This window comes from Raphanus sativus, chromosome 1, assembly GCF_000801105.2.
Source record: "Raphanus sativus cultivar WK10039 chromosome 1, ASM80110v3, whole genome shotgun sequence".
Taxonomy (NCBI): Eukaryota; Viridiplantae; Streptophyta; class Magnoliopsida; order Brassicales; family Brassicaceae; genus Raphanus; species Raphanus sativus.
The window spans coordinates 998,060-1,016,727 of NC_079511.1; the positions used below are offsets into that span (position 1 = coordinate 998,060).

The 18,668-nt window shown below is 40.6% G+C and overlaps 5 protein-coding genes across 5 annotated transcripts; 4 read left to right on the forward strand and 1 right to left on the reverse strand.

The window, feature by feature from the left end:
• Window positions 1-1,878: 1,878 nt before the first annotated feature.
• LOC130507989 (transcription factor bHLH13-like) lies at window positions 1,879-4,280 on the forward strand. The gene is made up of 2 exons (XM_057003007.1): window positions 1,879-2,030; window positions 2,139-4,280. Exon 2 carries the CDS (start codon window positions 2,299-2,301, stop codon window positions 4,030-4,032), a length of 1,734 nt encoding a protein of 577 aa, XP_056858987.1. The 5' UTR covers window positions 1,879-2,030; window positions 2,139-2,298; the 3' UTR covers window positions 4,033-4,280.
• A 517-nt stretch (window positions 4,281-4,797) lies between these two features.
• On the forward strand, window positions 4,798-6,652 carry LOC108853661 (cytochrome P450 703A2). Its single transcript, XM_018627078.2, has 2 exons — window positions 4,798-5,775; window positions 5,928-6,652. The coding sequence occupies exons 1-2, from the start codon at window positions 4,861-4,863 to the stop codon at window positions 6,555-6,557; spliced, it is 1,545 nt and encodes a 514-aa protein (XP_018482580.1). The 5' UTR covers window positions 4,798-4,860; the 3' UTR covers window positions 6,558-6,652.
• A 1,409-nt stretch (window positions 6,653-8,061) lies between these two features.
• On the forward strand, window positions 8,062-9,809 carry LOC108810178 (aspartyl protease family protein 2). Its single transcript, XM_018582310.2, has one exon. The coding sequence runs from the start codon at window positions 8,168-8,170 to the stop codon at window positions 9,614-9,616; it is 1,449 nt and encodes a 482-aa protein (XP_018437812.2). The 5' UTR covers window positions 8,062-8,167; the 3' UTR covers window positions 9,617-9,809.
• Window positions 9,810-10,833: 1,024 nt separating this feature from the next.
• Window positions 10,834-11,976, forward strand: LOC130507991 (pathogenesis-related protein 1A-like). The gene has a single exon (XM_057003017.1). The coding sequence runs from the start codon at window positions 11,085-11,087 to the stop codon at window positions 11,802-11,804; it is 720 nt and encodes a 239-aa protein (XP_056858997.1). The 5' UTR covers window positions 10,834-11,084; the 3' UTR covers window positions 11,805-11,976.
• A 72-nt stretch (window positions 11,977-12,048) lies between these two features.
• On the reverse strand, window positions 12,049-18,664 carry LOC130512924 (protein REDUCED CHLOROPLAST COVERAGE 1-like; the record flags this gene model as incomplete). The annotated part of the gene is made up of 18 exons (XM_057011422.1): window positions 12,049-12,312; window positions 12,395-14,390; window positions 14,471-14,558; window positions 14,679-14,791; window positions 14,892-15,023; window positions 15,119-15,302; window positions 15,390-15,523; window positions 15,602-15,706; window positions 15,830-15,931; window positions 16,039-16,131; window positions 16,238-16,564; window positions 16,656-16,757; window positions 16,849-16,911; window positions 16,985-17,501; window positions 17,600-17,754; window positions 17,829-18,344; window positions 18,434-18,475; window positions 18,560-18,664. Coding segments are annotated over 17 exons (4,683 nt in total), but the record flags the coding sequence as incomplete, so codon positions are not given.
• Window positions 18,665-18,668: the final 4 nt, after the last annotated feature.

The following is an 18,668-nucleotide window of genomic DNA, read 5'->3' on the forward strand; positions in this document are numbered from 1 at the left end:
TGGTTTCCTTTTTTAAGAGATATCAAATCTCAATTAACTAATTCCTATTGGTGGGTGAATGTAGAGGTTCACCTTAGGGGGTGAAGCTAAGTTTTATTCATATTTATGAATCTACATTTTGCAATGAATCTAACCAAACTTGATCATTTAAAAATGAAAGTTAATGATTTGATCAGTGTTACAAAAAGCGGTCTAGTCGGCCGCCTAGGCAACGCTTAGGCGCTAGACGTTACAGGACCGTGGCGATTACTCTTTAAACCGCCTGGATAATTACAATATTATAATAATAAATAATATTTAATTTATTATTTATAAATTATAATAGTTAATATATTGTAATTTATATTCTTATGAAAATACTTTTTATCATATATAAATAATAGTTTTTACTATTATTAAGTATAAAACATTACATATATTTAATATATTGGTATAATTTATAAATGTCTAAACCGCTTAACTAATAATCTAGGCGTCTGCTTAGTCGTTTTATCCGTTAGGCATTAGGTCGCCGCCCACTTAGCGCCTAACGCTTTCTTGAAGACTGGATTTGATAGATAAAATTACTATAGGTCTATACATATTAGATTTCAGCGAGATCTAGCCCACTATAATTTGAAATGCTAATTATGAGTAGATGGGTCATAAGGAAATGCTAACCTAGTACGGCTATCTCAGCCCATATCCTACCCAAATAGAACAATAGGCTCATTAAAACAAATCCGTCCGTAACACTGGCCCATTTTGAACATGAGCTGTCTTAGACTTGGAGATTGTTGTCGTTGTTGACTTAGGGGAAGGTAGGACCCGCGTCTGAGTTAAAGGATTCTTTAAGCACGTGAATCACGCGGTCCCCGCTTTTTGCTGTGTTTTTCCCACCACCGCCATATATTATAATTCACTCGTGACTCCATTTTCCATAACCAAACCAAGTTGTTGTTACTCGTACGAGAATTTCATGACACCCAGTTTAGTTGTTGATGATAATGTGAATAGTGAAACCTCTCTTTACAGTGTTTGAGTTGTTGTTGTGCGGGATGATGAAAAAATAATTACTATTAATACACTCAGAAGTGCAGGCAAAAGAAAGTTACAGGCGTTATTTTGGGAAAAAAAAAGATCCAAGAAAATTAAATGCATCTCACGTTCTTCTCATTCTGGTCATCGCCTTGATCCACGTAAATATCACATGCTTTTCACGCCTCTTGCCTTATTTTTTAGGCCTCTGTATTAAATCGACTTGTCTTTTTCCTATTATTATTGTTGTTTAGATAAATAGTACTATTAGACATCCATAATAATTCAAACGGAGAAGACGTCGCATTTCTATAAGTTATAAAAAACTCAGTAGTTGTTCGCATTGCCTTTTCACGTCAATGCGACCCCTAACCTTGGCATATATATACATAAACGTGGATAGGGATTAATATGAAAAACGAATTTTTATATTAATCAAAAGGGGTTAAAATATCAACTGATGATTTATTAAAAGAAAACTTTAAAAATTGAAAGCCTACTGATGCATAACGTGAATATGCTCGATCAAAGTTTCGGATGATTGACCACTGGACTTGCTTTGTGTAGAGATGTAAACGGAAAGCAAAATTACTAATTTTGGGAGTTATGTTTCCATTCATTAGTATTTGACAAACTATATATATATATATATGATGTGCTGGAGAATAGAATCTAATCAAAGGTGTCAGATACAGGTTTAGATCTAAATATAAGGTTTGAGAGATAGATCTGATTTGAATAATATATTTGATTCATACAGTCAAAGACACAAAACCGTAGAGCTCGACCAGACCCGGTTTAGTTAAGATGTAACCGTAGTTAAGTTGCAAAGTCATGTTTTCCTAAATAAATGAGAAGTAAAAAAAATAAAATAAAATAAAGAGGGAGGAAGGAAGAACATGCGTTATTTCTCTCTCTCTCTCTCTCCATTTTGCTTGCATTCATTCAATTAGAGACGACACGACGGCGACGAAATTGATGAAATTCAAATCTCCTTGAATCAGAATTTACTGGTAATAAAAAACATATCATTCCTCTGTTCTTTTTTCTTTTTGTTAGTGAATTGCGTTTTCATGGATTTTTGAAATTGTGGTGTTTATATGTTGGGGGAAAAAAAACAGGACAGGACAAGATCTGAGATCTCTCTCTCTCTCTCTGGTGTTCTCCATGCAAAGCCTGTTGGTTTCTTTACCGATTTGACCCAACACTCTGTTTCTTCTGCAAAAAAAAAAGATCTCTGCTTTTTCTTCAACAAAAAGCTTCGATTTTTATTAGAGAGAGATGAGTAGTAATAACAATAGGGTGTGGAACGAAGATGACAAAGCGATTGTTGCTTCGTTACTCGGCAAAAAGGCTCTCGATTACTTGCTTTCCAACTCTGTTCCCAACGCTAATCTCCTCATGACCGTCGGAAGCGACGACAATCTCCAGAACAAGCTCTCCGATCTCGTCGAGACTCCCAACTCCTCCAATTTCTCTTGGAACTACGCCATTTTCTGGCAGGTCTCGAGGTCAAAGTCGGGAGATTTGGTGCTCTGCTGGGGCGATGGCTCCTGCAGAGAGCCTAAAGACGGAGAGAAGTCTGAGATGATGAGAATGCTGAGCATGGGAAGAGAGGAAGAAACACATCAGACTCTGCGTAAGAGAGTGCTCCAAAAGCTTCACGCTTTGTTCGGTGGGTTGGATGATGAAGAAGATAACTGCGCTTTGGTTCTTGATAGAGTTACCGACACTGAGATGTTTCTTCTCGCTTCCATGTATTTCTCATTCCCTCGTGGTCAGGGTGGTCCTGGCAAGTGTTTCCACTCTTCTCACCCCGTTTGGTTATCGGATTTGGTTAATTCCGGTTCTGATTATTGCGTTAGATCCTTTCTTGCTAAATCAGCTGGGATACAGACTGTTGTTTTGGTTCCTACTGATATTGGTGTTGTTGAGTTGGGCTCTACTTCTTGTTTGCCTCATAGTGATGACTCCATCTCCTCTATAAGATCTTCCTTTTCCTCTCCTCCTCCTCCTCCTCCGGTTAGAGTTGTGTTGCCTGTTGTTGTGGCTGATGACAACAGTTCCTCCAAGATATTCGGCAAGGATCTGCACACTTCTCCTGCTTTTCTTCACCATCATCAACAGCAACAGCATAATAGGCAGTTCAGAGAGAAGCTTACAGTTAGAAAAATGGATGATAGAGTTCCAAAGAGATTAGACGGCAACAGGTTTATGTTCTCTAATCCCAGCACCGCTCCTACATGGATCCCTCCGAGGACTAACAACAACAGTGTGACGGCAGAAGCTCCTAGCAGGGAAGATTTCAAGTTTCTACCTTTGCAGCAATCATCATCATCGTCTCATAGGCTGCTTCCTCCTGCTCAGATGCAGATTGATTTCTCCGGTGCTAGTTCAAGGGCTTCTGAGACTCATTCAGATGGTGGAGGAGGAGCTGATTGGGCTGACCTTGTTGGTGGTGCTGATGAATCTGGTGGTGACAACAGACCGAGGAAACGCGGAAGGAGACCTGCCAACGGAAGAGTAGAAGCTCTCAACCACGTGGAAGCTGAGAGGCAACGGCGTGAGAAGCTTAACCAGAGGTTCTACGCCCTCAGATCAGTTGTTCCCAACATTTCCAAGATGGACAAAGCCTCCTTGTTGGGAGACGCCGTCTCTTACATTAACGAGCTTTACGCTAAGCTCAAGGTTATGGAAGCTGAGAGAGAGAGGTTAGGTTATAGCTCTAACCCTCATCTCTGCTTGGAGCAGCCGGGGATTAACGTTCAGACAGCAGGTGAAGATGTGGCAGTGACTGTTAGCTGTCCGTTGGATTCTCATCCGGCATCAAGAATCTTCCATGCGTTTGAAGAGGCTAAAGTAGAAGTGATTAACTCAAAACTGGAAGTTCCACAGGACATAGTGTTGCATACGTTTGTGATCAAATCTGAAGAGGTGACTAAAGAGAAGCTCATCTCGGCTCTCTCTAGAGAGCAGTCCAGTTCTGTTCAGTCGAGAACATCATCAGGTAGATAGCCTTTTGAGAGTGACAAGAAGAAGTTTGTAGTGAAGAAGAACCCTGTAACAATCCTCCAGGCTAGGATTTTAGAAGTTTTTTTTTTTATTTATTTGTCAAAAGTAGACAACTCGCTTTACAAGAAAAAAAAATAGCATCTATTTATTATGTTGAAGAAGCCTTTGGGACTTGCTTGAGAATCTGTCTTTTGTTCTGATTTTTTGGCCTCCTTGAAATATGGATTCTTCGTAAGAGTGAGTTTAACAAAGTGATTGTGCCACAGGTAACATCAGCCTTTTAAGCCAAATTTTGTGATCTGCAAGCCTTTGCTTGAGTTCTATTAGCAAGCATCTTGGTTATAACTCATATAGATTAATCTGAATAGTTAAAGATTGCTCACATAATTGCTTAAGAACCAAACAATAAACCCATAACAAGGATTAAAAATAATAATCTTTTTGATGTTAGGATCATTTAAAGAAGATATTCGAATTAATGGGTTTCAAGCAATTTATGGATACTCGATCTATGTTCACGTTTCCATTCTTTAGAGTTTCACATGTCTTTAATCAAAAGATGCAATGTCTCTTTCACAAACCTAATTCTGTCCTAACAAACCGATTCAAAGAACATGAACAAGGCATGTAGTTTGTAAAAGTGACACACAAAGAAAGAGATGTATAATATGGTTTATATCTATATTCTCTGAAAGTTGGGTAAGTGGTACGTAGTCCTAACAAAACCTTAGCTACTAGTCTTCCACTATTTGTTAGTATATATTGAGCCAACAAAGACAATATCAAAAAAAGTGAAAACATCTGTCCGAACACAAATAATAAGAGACTAAAATGATTTTGGTGATAGTTTTTTCTCTGTTGGCTATTCTATTTCTTAATGTTCTTCTATGGAGATGGCTAAAAGCCTCAGCACGTAACGTCCAAGAGCTTCCTCCAGGTCCACCAAGGTGGCCTATTTTGGGCAATCTTCTCCAGTTGGGCCCTTTACCTCACCGGGACATGGCCGCTCTTTGTAACAAGTACGGCCCACTAGTTTATCTTCGGCTCGGAAACGTTGATGCCATCACAACAAATGATCCGGATACAATCCGAGAGATACTATTTCGGCAAGATGATGTCTTTGCATCAAGGCCTAAAACACTCGCTGCGGTCCACTTGGCGTATGGTTGTGGAGATGTAGCGTTAGCGCCAATGGGCCCACATTGGAAAAGAATGAGGAGGATATGCATGGAGCACCTACTTACAACCAAAAGGCTTGAATCATTTGTTGCACAGCGAGCCGAGGAAGCTCAATACCTAGTACAAGATGTATGCAAAAGAGCGGAATGTGGAAAGCCCATAAACCTTAGAGAAGTATTGGGTGCGTTCTCTATGAACAATGTGACCCGAATGCTATTAGGAAAACAATTCTTTGGACCTGGATCCGTGGTAGGAGCTAAAGAAGCCCAAGAGTTTATGCATATAACTCACAAGTTGTTTAGGCTGTTGGGTGTTATTTACTTGGGAGATTACTTGCCGTTCTGGAGATGGGTGGATCCGTATGGCTGTGAGAAAGAAATGAGAGACGTGGAGAAGCGGGTGGACAAGTTTCACACGAAGATCATCGAGGAGCACCGAAGAGCAAAACGGGAAAAAGAAGACAAAAATATTGAGGGTGACATGGACTTCGTTGACGTGTTACTATCTCTTCCTGGTGAGAACGGAAAAGAACACATGGACGACGTTGAAATTAAAGCTCTCATTCAGGTTACATTACTTATCAATTTTGTTAATGCATCAAATATATCGATTGTTAAAAAACTCTGTTGTTTGTGTGCATTATATTATAATATTTTTCTTTATATACCCCACAATTATTAGTCTTCTGGTTGCGATTGACGTTTGTAATACATGAGTAGGACATGATAGCTGCTGCGACAGACACGTCCGCGGTCACGAACGAATGGGCTATGGCTGAAGTGATTAAGCAGCCTAGAGTGATGCGTAAGATTCAAGAGGAGCTCGATAGTGTTGTAGGATCAAACCGGATGGTCAATGAATCGGATCTAGTCCACCTAAACTATTTGCGATGTGTGGTAAGAGAAACGTTTCGAATGCATCCAGCAGGACCGTTCTTGATTCCTCACGAATCTGTTCGGCCAACGACGATCAACGGCTATTACATCCCTGCAAAGACACGTGTATTCATCAATACACATGGGTTGGGTCGAAATACTAGAGTATGGACTAATGACATTGATGAGTTTAGACCAGAAAGACATTTGCCCGTCGACGGCAGCGGAAGGGTGGAAATAAGTCACGGGCCTGATTATAAGATATTACCGTTTAGCGCCGGGAAAAGAAAGTGTCCAGGAGCGCCGTTAGGTGTGACGATGGTGCTGATGGCTTTGGCTCGGCTCTTCCATTGCTTTGACTGGACTACGCCGGAAAATATTGATACGGTGGAAGTTTATGGAATGACTATGCCTAAGGCTAGACCATTGTGGGCGTTAGCTAAGCCACGATTGGCAGCTCATTTATACTCATGATACAATTGGATACTAAGACTTGTATTTCGACATCAAATAATATCGTTGTAGTTCGTGTACGTTGGGCAACAGATTTTTAAAATTTCGTTTATCTTTTCTTCCTCTTCTTCCCGGTTTAGTAGAATCAAGTCTCTCTCTCGTTCGGTTCTTCTTCTCTTGTGGTTGAATAATATGTTTCTGACGCTTCGTCACTCCATGTTTCTCAGTCGATTTCTGAGATAACTAATAAGAACATACATTCAAGCTCTGATGGAACCTGTTATTGTTAGATCACTACATGACACTTAGATATTATAGTGCGTATATCTGATCATCGAGCAGTCTGTATCATAATGCTTATTTGATTATCATGTCGAGTGAAAATTGTTCATGGCCACCACCATGTAATGCAATGATGAGTGAGCACTTATCATATAAGTACTATAAAGCAAATAAAAGCAAAAGGTGTTTCTTCTAGTGGCTTTTGCTTTATTGTCTCTTTTACATTTGCGCCTTTAATCAAAATATTGTTCTTTACTCCATTTCTAAAGATTCTCTAGTTGTGGTTTTCTCCTAATGTGCTGATTATTTGTCAAATTGGAACTACGCGTAAACTAGGTCCATGCATGGCTTCCCCAGACCGGTCGTCTAGTAGGTGTTTCTTGCGTGATAGACAACTCTTTGTAAAGTTTGTTTTTCTCGTAAGCATTTGATTTGGATTTGAGAATTTCACTTAAACTTAAACCCTGTGAGAAACTATTTATGAGTGTGAAAGTGTTGATAGAAAATAAATGCTTTCAACTGTGAGAAGTCATGATTCACTGTTCACACCTGTATTCTAGATATCACATTCTTTATACTACAGTGAAAGAGATGGGTCAGAGCATTTAATTGGTGTCACGCATCCCAATATCACTCTAATTTGTTGATTTTTATTTTGTTGTATTCATTTTAAAAAGAAGAACGTCATTATGATAGTTAGGCTTAGTAGGATGCTGATAACATATATCGAAGCATTGAAAGTTCCAAACCTTGGATATCGAATTCTTATGCGAGAGTACGAAAACTGAAAAGAGTGTTCGATGATATCAATAATCTAACAAGATCTTGAGATCTAAAGTTCGTGACGAATAAACTCCAATACTCTGTATACACGAGTAACTTTCTCAATTCTCACCGTGTTAGATTATCTTTCGTCAGAATATTTTGCATGTAAACTTTCGCCCCATGTGGAATGTTTCAGTAGTCGACAATTCAAGAGCGAATTATGGCACCAATTGGGGGTGAATTATTGGGCATGATTAACTTTATAAAAACAAGCTTTTCCCTTCTCCGGAAACAATTAACATACTTGTTTATCTCCTGATTATGTCATATTATTCCCCCCACACCACATGATACTTCATACTGGTGTTTATTATCCACCGAATCTATAAAGTCGCTTTTAATCTTATGATAAAAATGAGCAGTAGATATTTATTTGAAAGAAAAGAATATCATTCACACATTTCCATTTATTATAGAAAAAGAATATTTTAAAAAGTGTGTTACTTCAAGAAGACTAGTTCAAGTGCAATTATTTAAACAGAGACCACTCTCACTGCCATTTTCTCAGAGAAAAGGAGAAGAAAATGGAAGGAAGAAGAAGAAAAGCTTTGCTCTTCACTCTCTGTTTCTTGCTCTCCTCTCTGCCTTCCTTGTCTTCCCTTCCTGCTTTCCAAACCTTAATCCCCACTTCTCACTCTCTTCCTTCCGCTTCTCCCTCCTCCTTCCAACCCGAATCCGAGTCCCTGATTGGATCTGAAACCGGATCCGGATCCGACTCCGAGTCGTCCATTACACTAAACCTCGACCACATCGACGCTCTCTCCACCAACAGAACTCCCCAAGAGCTCTTCGCCTCCCGTCTCCAGCGTGACTCCCGGCGCGTGAAGTCAATCGCCACACTCGCCGCCCGGATCCCGAGAAGAAACGCCACTCATGCGCCGAGACCCGGCGGATTCAGCAGCTCCGTCGTCTCCGGTCTCTCTCAGGGAAGCGGAGAGTACTTCACGCGTCTCGGTGTCGGAACTCCGGCGAGATACGTGTACATGGTGCTCGACACCGGGAGCGACATCGTCTGGCTCCAGTGCGCTCCTTGCCGGAGATGTTACTCTCAGTCCGACCCGATCTTCGACCCGAGAAAGTCCCGGACCTACTCCACCATCCCCTGCTCTTCGCCTCTCTGCCGCCGGCTAGACTCCGCCGGATGCAACACGCGCCGCCGGACTTGCCTCTACCAAGTCTCCTACGGCGACGGATCTTTCACCGTCGGCGATTTTGCCACCGAGACGCTGACTTTCCGACGAAACCGCGTTAAAGGCGTCGCCGTCGGGTGTGGTCACGACAATGAAGGTCTCTTCGTCGGAGCAGCCGGTTTGTTAGGTCTCGGAAAAGGGAGATTGTCGTTTCCCGGTCAGACCGGTCGCCGGTTTAATCAGAAGTTCTCTTACTGTTTAGTCGACAGATCCGCTTCCTCTAAGCCTTCCTCTGTCGTTTTCGGAAACGGCGCCGTTTCGCGTACAGCGAAGTTCACTCCGCTTTTATCCAATCCGAAGCTTGATACTTTCTACTACGTCGAGCTGCTTGGAATTAGCGTGGGAGGGACGCGCGTCCCCGGCGTAGCCGCTTCTCTTTTCAAACTCGACCAGATCGGCAACGGTGGAGTCATTATCGACTCGGGTACCTCTGTGACCCGGCTGGTCCGACCCGCTTACATCGCTATGAGAGACGCCTTCCGGATCGGAGCCAAGAGCCTGAAACGAGCGCCTGATTACTCTCTCTTCGATACCTGTTTCGATCTCTCCCATCAAAACGAGGTTAAAGTCCCGACGGTGGTTTTGCACTTCCGTGGGGCTGACGTGTCACTTCCGGCGACGAATTATCTGATTCCGGTGGATACTAACGGCAAGTTCTGCTTTGCATTCGCCGGTACCATGAGCGGGCTATCCATTATTGGGAACATCCAGCAACAGGGTTTCCGGGTCGTTTACGATTTGATGGGTTCACGAGTCGGGTTTGCTCCACGAGGATGTGCTTAATCTTGACCCGACCCGAGCCGGTACGGATAATGTACTTTGTTTCCATTTTCTCAATTTATGTTTTAGACGAGAGACCTTTGTTTCTCGGACAAGTGAATCTTTAGCGGTTGAGTTTAAATACGTGTTGATAAAACTTCACGTGTTGTCGGCTGTATTATTAGCGTCTTTATATGTTTTTAACTCTGGGATCAAAGAGAGCGTGCATGATCTTTTTTAATTACCCAAAAGCTTTAATTTACTTTTAGTGAAACAACAAATGACGATTACTGGAACTTTTTAATACTATTTGATTTATAAGGATTATGTAAACAAGTTTTTGGAATAAAATCAAAACAAGTTTCAAGACCATTCTATAGAAACTAGTAATGTACAAAACTAAATCTTAAGGAAGGTAGAGTACGTCCAAAATCTAATTAATATTTTGTGTTAAATCATGGTAAAGTACGATGGAAATATGTATTGTATTATACAGGCTAAAAGAAACATGAATTTTCGTGTCGGTATTTCTTAAACAGGCAAAACCAAAGATCCAACTCGACGTTTGAGACAGTGGTCCGATTTTATTTTTATTTTATTGCGCTTGTTACTTCTTGAATGCTCCCACTTTAGATTAGTTTATATAGTAAATTTTCTATTTCAAAATAAATATAGTATCAAGCAAGATTTATTTATTTATTTTTATTGGTTAGAATATGGTTATATGTATAGATAATTGTATTTTTATTTTGAAAATATATAAATCAAATATTTTATTAATATATATGTATAAATTTAGAACCACAATTAAAATCAAAAGGATAAAATATTATCTAATTTTGGGTTTAATATATTTTATCAACAAATTATCTTGAATATGAGATACTACAATGTTATTTTCACTCGGTTAGAGGTTGTAATTTATTTGTAATTGGGTTTTCTGTATGTTGTGGGACAAACCGATGAAGTGGTTATTTTGGCTATTTGCATTATATCTCTACTTGTGTGGTTGACGTAGCTAGTGTGATAGCTTGACATTCTATCTAACGAAGTTCAATAGTTCTCGATGGTCACTTTGCATCAACTTTTGATTAAATAAACTCGAATAATTTTCTTAATCGTCAAAACTTATCGCAGTTATCATCGATAGTATTAGTTTTGAAATATATTACGGATCAAATTTTAGATCACAAATAAACAATAATCTCACCTTTACTCTAACCTTAGACCTTAATGTTAAGTGTTGCCTAAATGTGGTTTTAATTCTAGCGGCATTCCGGTATTCAATAATCACCGTGCGTTGACTCATGCAAAAACGATATATTTTTACATTTGACGTTCATAAATAGAAACAATTACTTATTGATTCGTTTTCCCTCTCAACAAATTCAATCGGAGAGTTAATTACACCTTTCACCTACAATTTGAGTAATTAACTCTCCTACAAAAGAATATTATTATACGCTCTTTTGTTTATTTTTTATAGAGAAAAATGGAGCTTTGTAGACGGGAATTACGAGCTCCGTTTCCCATATTAGTCGCCGTTACGTTGTTCCTCCTTCAGCTCTGTGCCGCGACGTCCCAAATTAATCACAGCGAGTCGTCTACACAAACATCCGTTAACTCTCCATCAGCGCCAAACACTCGATTTCTGTCGTCATCAGCACTGTCGTTAACCGGAAAACATTCCTCCTTCAGGTGGGGGAGAAGACGACATCGTTACAAAATAAGCAGAGCGAGCATTGAGTTCCTATTCGCACATAACCTCGTACGAGCGCGCGTGGGAGAACCGCCGTTACAATGGGATGGAAGACTAGCGGCGTATGCACGTGCGTGGGCGAGACAGCGCGTTGGGGACTGCAGGCTTGTTCACTCCAATGGTCCGTTCGGAGAAAACATATTTTGGGCCGGACAGAATAACTGGACGCCCATGGATGTTGTCAAAGTGTGGGCCGATGAGAATAAGTTCTACGACGTTAGGGGTAACACGTGTGAGTCGGGGCAAATGTGTGGACACTATACGCAGATCGTGTGGAGAGATAGCACGAAGGTTGGGTGCGCACGTGTGGATTGTTCAAACGGCGGCCTTTATGCGATTTGTGTTTATAACCCACCGGGAAATTTTGAAGGTGAAAACCCTTTTGTAAGTTATCACGACCAGGTTGGTCTTCTCCGAGAAGAGCCCCCAGCGGTTGTCGTTAATCCATTTTAACTTTTTAATGGCTCGAAAGCTGAGGACACGATGGATGGTTGTGCATTTTTAGTTTGTTAATTTTGTCTTTTTATTCAAATTATTATTATTAATTTTTCGAAAAAACTTACTTTCGGTTTATTCAGAGGTATTATCATCTGATACCTGATTCAATAAACAAGTTTATAAATTATAATTACGATATTTCATAGCAAGCCATTAGATATAAGATCTAATTGATGACAAATACGCAAAAGCGAACAAAAGAGATAACAAAAGTTTTTTTAACATGGCCACAATGGGATATGAAAAAACAATTACTGTATGTCCAAAATTTCCTAAAATTTTATTGGCTGAATTAAAAATTAAAACCCAGAAAACAATACTTCAGCACCTCTCACATGGTATAAAAGAAAATAGAATAGTTCTGGCTTTTTCCCCTCTTCAACCTCTCTTCTCTAAGAATCCAGATCAAATCATTTTGAGACTATCACAAGCCACAGCTTCCGATGACTGATAACGAAATTACCTGAGAATGAAGACACCACCATGTTACAATATATGCATTATATACATATATATATATATAAAGATTCAACCAAGAAGCTAACCTTTTAAACTGTCCCCTAAGAAACAGCAAGGATCAGGGAGAGAGAGATGTGTGAGTGATGAATTTCATCGACGATGCTGAGATCTTTGGTTTCAAGCTGCGGACTTTGGAGCCTCGCTGCCTCTGATGACTCTGCTATAAGCAATCTTGAATGGTTGAGAATCATAAGGCCTGTTGAGCAAACTGATGGGCATTCTCAGTGTCTGTTTCCTGTTTCTTCTTCCTCTTAACAAAATGCTAAAAGTCCTCTCGTCATCCTCAAATTTCTTGTTTCCATTCTCCATTTCACTGCTAGCAACTACATTCACATGATTAACAGAATCCATAGTTTCACCCGCGGTTGCCGCCACATCTTGCTTGCTTTCTTCCACTCCTGAAGTGTCAATATCAGTTGGTAGAATCACAGTGGGCTCTAACACAGTTGCAGCTACAGGCTCGGCAGCCATCATGTGGGGAGGGGAAAACTCAACGGGATGGCATCCGGGCCAAACCGTTCTTGGTACAAACTCCGACATATTAAGCGGCCATGGGAACTGATTGGGATGGAAAGGACCGCTGGTTACAGGATACGTACTTGTGGGGACTGATTGAGTGTAAGGAGGAGGGTATACAAAGGACATTGGCTGCATCAAGTTTGGAGTTGTAGGAGGTGAAGGGAAAGGAGGTCCGTGATGAAGAGTCATGTTCACTGGCCACGACGGTCCAATGTTCATGCCTATTGGAGTAGGACGTATGATACTTGGAGGTGATGATGGGTTGAATGGGACAGCTGAAGCTGATAACTTCTTGTTAGGTAGCAATAACTCTCGAGGGACGTCGCTGGAGTCTGTGGCAGAGATTCCCAGTTTTTCCTTCAGATCATCGGAATCAGCAGCCAGCTGATCTTTCACTTCTTGCTCTGTGGTCGAATGAATCATATCTGTTACACCTTCGTTAGTTTCAAGTACTGGTTCCTCCACCTGAATGCCCCCACCAGATTCTTCATCTTCATTCAAATTGTTCCCTTTGAATTCCACTTCAGATGATTGTAACTCTACTTCGATCTCTTCTTTGCCTTGAGGTTTGCTAGACTCTGTGTCCGCAGAAACTTCATTTTTTACTTCTTCCTCTGACACTGTAATCATCTGCGCATCCCTTGGAAGCTCCACAGATGTGCCCTGTTCAGATTTTTTCTCCACATGATTATCCGCTTGCTTATCTGAAGCTTCGGCTTGTGGAGCCCAGACTTGATACTTGGCAATGGAACCAGGTGGTGCCAATGCTACTTCCTTGTAGGATGGAGATTTTCCAAGACTTACAACAGAGTTTTTCGGGTATGCCTCATTTTGCACATTACTTGACAGACCAGATGGCACAACAGGAGAAGCATCTGTCTTCAACCCATCTTCTTCTGATGTTTCAGCTGTAGTTTTAGGGCTATCAGAAGACGGCTGCGTTGATTTAACCCGATATGCCAAGGTTTTAACTACTTTCCTGCTAGATTTGGTGCCTTGAGTTGTCATACCGGGAGAATGATGATCTGCATAGTTTGCATATGACGCTGTAGTACGCTTCTTCACAATGTAGTATTTGGGGTTCTGCTGAGTAGCATTCTGGAAAACAGGGTTATCGTTATCAGCTTCAACATTTTTCTTCTGATATGTATATACCTTTCCAATTGATGCTCGTCGTTGCTTCAACCGGCGACCATATGATCCAGCAGATCTCGGTCTATGCACCGGTTGCCATCCATCTTCACTACCATCAGGGTGCTGTGTCTCAGTTGAAACTTCAGCAGATGTAATTGGATTACTATTATCCATAATAGCCTCATCAATGACTGGAGGAGAAGGTAGTTCTTCAGCTGGTGCAAGAATAGTCTCCTGATTCGCATCGCTTGATTGACCATCTTCTGATCCAGTTGCTTCTATCTCCTCTTCAGACATTTCCTTTTGATTTTCCCTTGGGGCTTCTGCTAACTGTTCAGAAACATTGTTCTGATTGGATTTTTCCTTTAGCTACACAATAACACAGGTCCAATCATGTAAGCATTTTTAACCACTGAGTGGAGAAATGTCGAAAGAAACAAAAGTTAAACCTTCATATAGATCTTCCTCTTTGCTGCCACACTCCGTTTCCCTTTTGCGTTATGGCTTGGGTTGATATAGTCGAGTAGATCGGGTACACTGCAAAACATTATGAAGCTAAGTATCTGCCCGAGGAGTAAAATTGATAGATACATTCAAATAGGATAGAAAACTTCTAAACGACAAATAAGGAGATAATATCTAAGAAACTTGTTTGACCTTAGGTGGCCTTTGCTGGCTATAGACGCGTCAGGCTTAGGAGTACCATTTCGTGCAGCTTCTTGTTGTTCCAAAGCCTTGGACTCAAAGTATTCTAGCCAAGCAGCAGCATCCTGAAGAATATAAATAGATCGTCCGATTTAAGAATGCATGCACATGTCAGAAAGATGAATGATTTGCCTGATGGGATATTTTGGTTATATATATACATACCTGAGTACGCAAATCATCTGGGCCAAGCTTCGCTCGGAGGATTCTTAAGGTTGTTTGCTCATGCTGAACACTTAAATGGTACGCTTCCATCAACGAGAGCGCAATGGCTATGGCATGGTAGCTTGCAGCAGTCTGAAATTTGACATAATAAGCAGCAATATATTAGCAAATGAAAGTTCTTACAAAGTGACGTTCCCAAAAAAAACACAGAGCATCGGGAGAAGAACCTGGATATGGTCCGGACCAAGCAACCTTTGATTACACTTGAGAGCTTTGTGAAGATACCTCAAGGCAACATGTACATTTCCTAGACCTTCCTCCATCATGGCTACATTGATGTATGTAGCAGCAGTGTTCGGATGAGATGGACCACATGTTAGATGTAAGAGATACAACGCACGCTTAACATACCTACCAAAAGCAAACATATCAGAGTTTTGACGAGACACCCAAATCATTAAACCTCGCCGTTCTTTGAAATGAAAATTGGTAACTTACTTGAGGGCCAGCTCTGTATGCTGAAGCCTATAATAGAAGACAGCAAGATCGCCATAACTCTTCATTGTATCCGGATGATCAAGTCCAAGTTCCCTCTCATTGATATCTAAAGCCTTTTGCTGATATATAGTAGCCTGTTTCAACAAAACCTTTTAGTTTTGCAATTGTCATATGGAAGAAAAATATTACAGCGTAACTGTCTATATACAGACCTGGTTAAAGTCACCAGTGTGATATAGAACTACAGCAAGTAAACTGTAAGCTCCGGCTGTCATTCTATGATAGGGACCACAAACTGCTACAAGCTTAGCAAGAGCCTAAGGGAGGGGAAAAAACAAAAGAGACAAAACAACAAAACAAATCATGACGCCTGTACAGAGAAACAAAAGTAATATGAAGAAAGAGCTGAGGAGTAGGAAATGGATTTTCCGGACATGTACCTTTGTTCCATATGTAACTGCATCTTCAAGCTTTCCTTTGTCTAATGCTGTTTTAGATGACTCCAGAAGTTGCCTTCCATCAGCAGACGAACATGCTGCTTGCTGCAGAGATTTAGAATAGAAAGTCTTAACAACTATTGTTGATACATTACTAGAAAGAATACAGATTCAGATAGAAAATTTTAAGCATCTTTCATCTTGTCTATTACCTTATGCACTGGGATCAGACCGACCACATCTGTTTTTTGGAACGGTTCTGGGGACTCCATGTCAAAATCCCTTGGAATCAACTCAATACCAACCTGAGGACAGATACAATTTGACACAAAAAATTAACTTTCAATCTAATAGTTGACTAGCGACTTATAACTCAAAAAATAATTCTGGTTAAAGCATTCATTAAATTACCTTATGGCATAATCCACGGAGAATGGCAAACTTTCGTAGATCCTTGTAACTGAAGGAATTGAGATCGTAGTCATATCGTTTCTTCAAGAATTTCTCCAACCACTGGAAGATAAGAGGATGTACATTCCAAGAGTTTTGTGGTGTTTCCGCTTCATTTTTTGGAATCCCAAGCATCATGTTCAGAGCAGCAGCTACTTTTGCAGCTATTTTATCAGTGTCAGCAGCAACAGCAGAAATCACCGCTTGAAGGATATGCTTAAGGGCTCTAACTATCATCTCATGAACACACAGAGACTGTACATGTGACAACTTATCTGAGAGCTTAACCTGTTGTTCATAGATAAAACGTGGATGGTTATATATGATCACTCATCTTCAGTAGATTTAAAGAAAAATGAAGTTAAAAAAGGCTACTTACGACATATCCTAAAGAGCGCATCCGGAGACCTCTTGTGTGCATAAAATCAGTTAGAGTCCGGCCATCGACTGGGGAGAGTTCCAACGAACCAAAATCTGCAACCTGTATTGAGCAATAAATACCAAACAAATGATGTGTTACTATCTTCATATTGGTAATAGACAAGACTACAATAAACTTTACACGCATTTACCAGCTTCGGAATAGCGACTTCAGTATAATACTTTTGTGCCAAGTCGACAAGTTCTTGCAAAGACTGAAACAAATATTCTTAGTTAGAACACAGCAAGTAAATGAACATAGAAGGACTGGAGGTTTAGTGTAAAAACCTTGTCATGAAGTCCAGTATCTGACTCCTGTAGGCGAGTGAAGGCAGCTTCAGACAACAAATTCTTCAAGACAAGCACATTTTCTTCAGCATTCTTCTCGGCGTCAGATTGCAAAGTTGCAGTTATTGTAGCATTATCAGCCCCTGAAGAAGCCGTATCAACCTGAGATGATACTACAGTCTGCTGCGCCTTAGGGCTGCTTGCGTCTGTTTTTTTCTTGTTGCCGTTGAGAGACTTAAGCGGCTTCCCAAGCCCTTCAACCTTCAGTTCATTCTTAGACTTTTCGTTGGTTTGTTTTTTGTCCTTTTCCGTATTCTTTTGATCTTGTAAATGCTGTATCCAACAGGCTCCAAGTTCCCACCTCATGATACTATCCCTGTCTATCTCTTCTTTCTCAAGCTTAACAAGACTTTCCTCCAGCATTTTACTTACAAATTCTCGTGAAGATGTAAGCTCATCATCCTGTTGTGTTTTCTTGTTCTGCTCGGGAGAGGATTTATGGAGAAGGAATCTCAAACTGTAAAGCACCATGAGAATAACTAAACAGGTAAGTAACTACAAAAGCTAAAGAGACAAAGGATAAATGTTTATTTTCTCTAAGTAAGAAATGACAACCTGTTGATATTTAGAGCATTAGCACCACCTTCAGGCTGTTCAAGGAGGTCAACAATTTGAGAAGGTGGGCTTAACTCCTCATTCTCCTTCTCTATTTTGACAACAGAAATGTAGCCACAATACTTGAGGCTTATAGTTCCTAAAGTAGCAACATCCTGCGTCCATAAACAAATGTTAAACAATGAGTAACAAATCTTAAACATGGAAAGTTATATAGAAAAAGACTCACATGAGCAGCAGTGTTCTCATCAGCTGTAAGTCCCTTGAGAAGGTTCCGTTCCATCAGCTTCATTTTATCCAAACCAGTGACTTGAATTCCGTCGATTTTTGTATCCACTTTGCTACTTGCATTGGAAGTATCCCTCGTAACCGTAACACTCAAGTCTCCAACAGTCTCGGAAAATAGAACTTGAGAGTCATCAGCCAGAACTGGGTCAGCCATTACTTTCTGAACGGCCTTGATGGCTCTGAAAGTGGCGACATCAACGAAAAGGTTGTGAAGAAGAAACACTTTTCTGTCTCTAACTTGCCTCTCCTCTGCTGTTTTGCAAGGCATGGACGCGATAAAGGCAAACTCGTTGGCCCATGGAACCAAATCGTAGGTGCCATCTCTTCCTTGACCACCACCATCACCTCCCCATCTCTCATCCTCGACAGGGAGAGGCGGAAACGCTGCAGGTGACTGCGCTGCAGAAGGCGGGATGAGCCATGTGTTTGCTCTAAACCCATACGGAAGATTCCCAAACTGCACATATACAGATTAAACGCTCTTAAGCATAACCAAACCCAATTCAACATCAGCTGAATCTTCATTCAGAGAAAAGAAACAACCACCTTGTTGCGCTCCGAAAATGCTTTAAGAAGATCAGTGTAAGCCTAATTAACATGATTAAAAGAAAGAAAAAAGGAATAAGCTCAGCTCAAGGGTAGATGGATAGAGAGGCAAAATAAGATGTTTACATTATCGAAGGCTCTACTAATCTGTCTAAGCAAATCAACAAGATTGTGAGAAATGATTATTTGTTTCCCGACGCTGTAGAATCCTTTTTTGCAGCCTTCAACATGAACG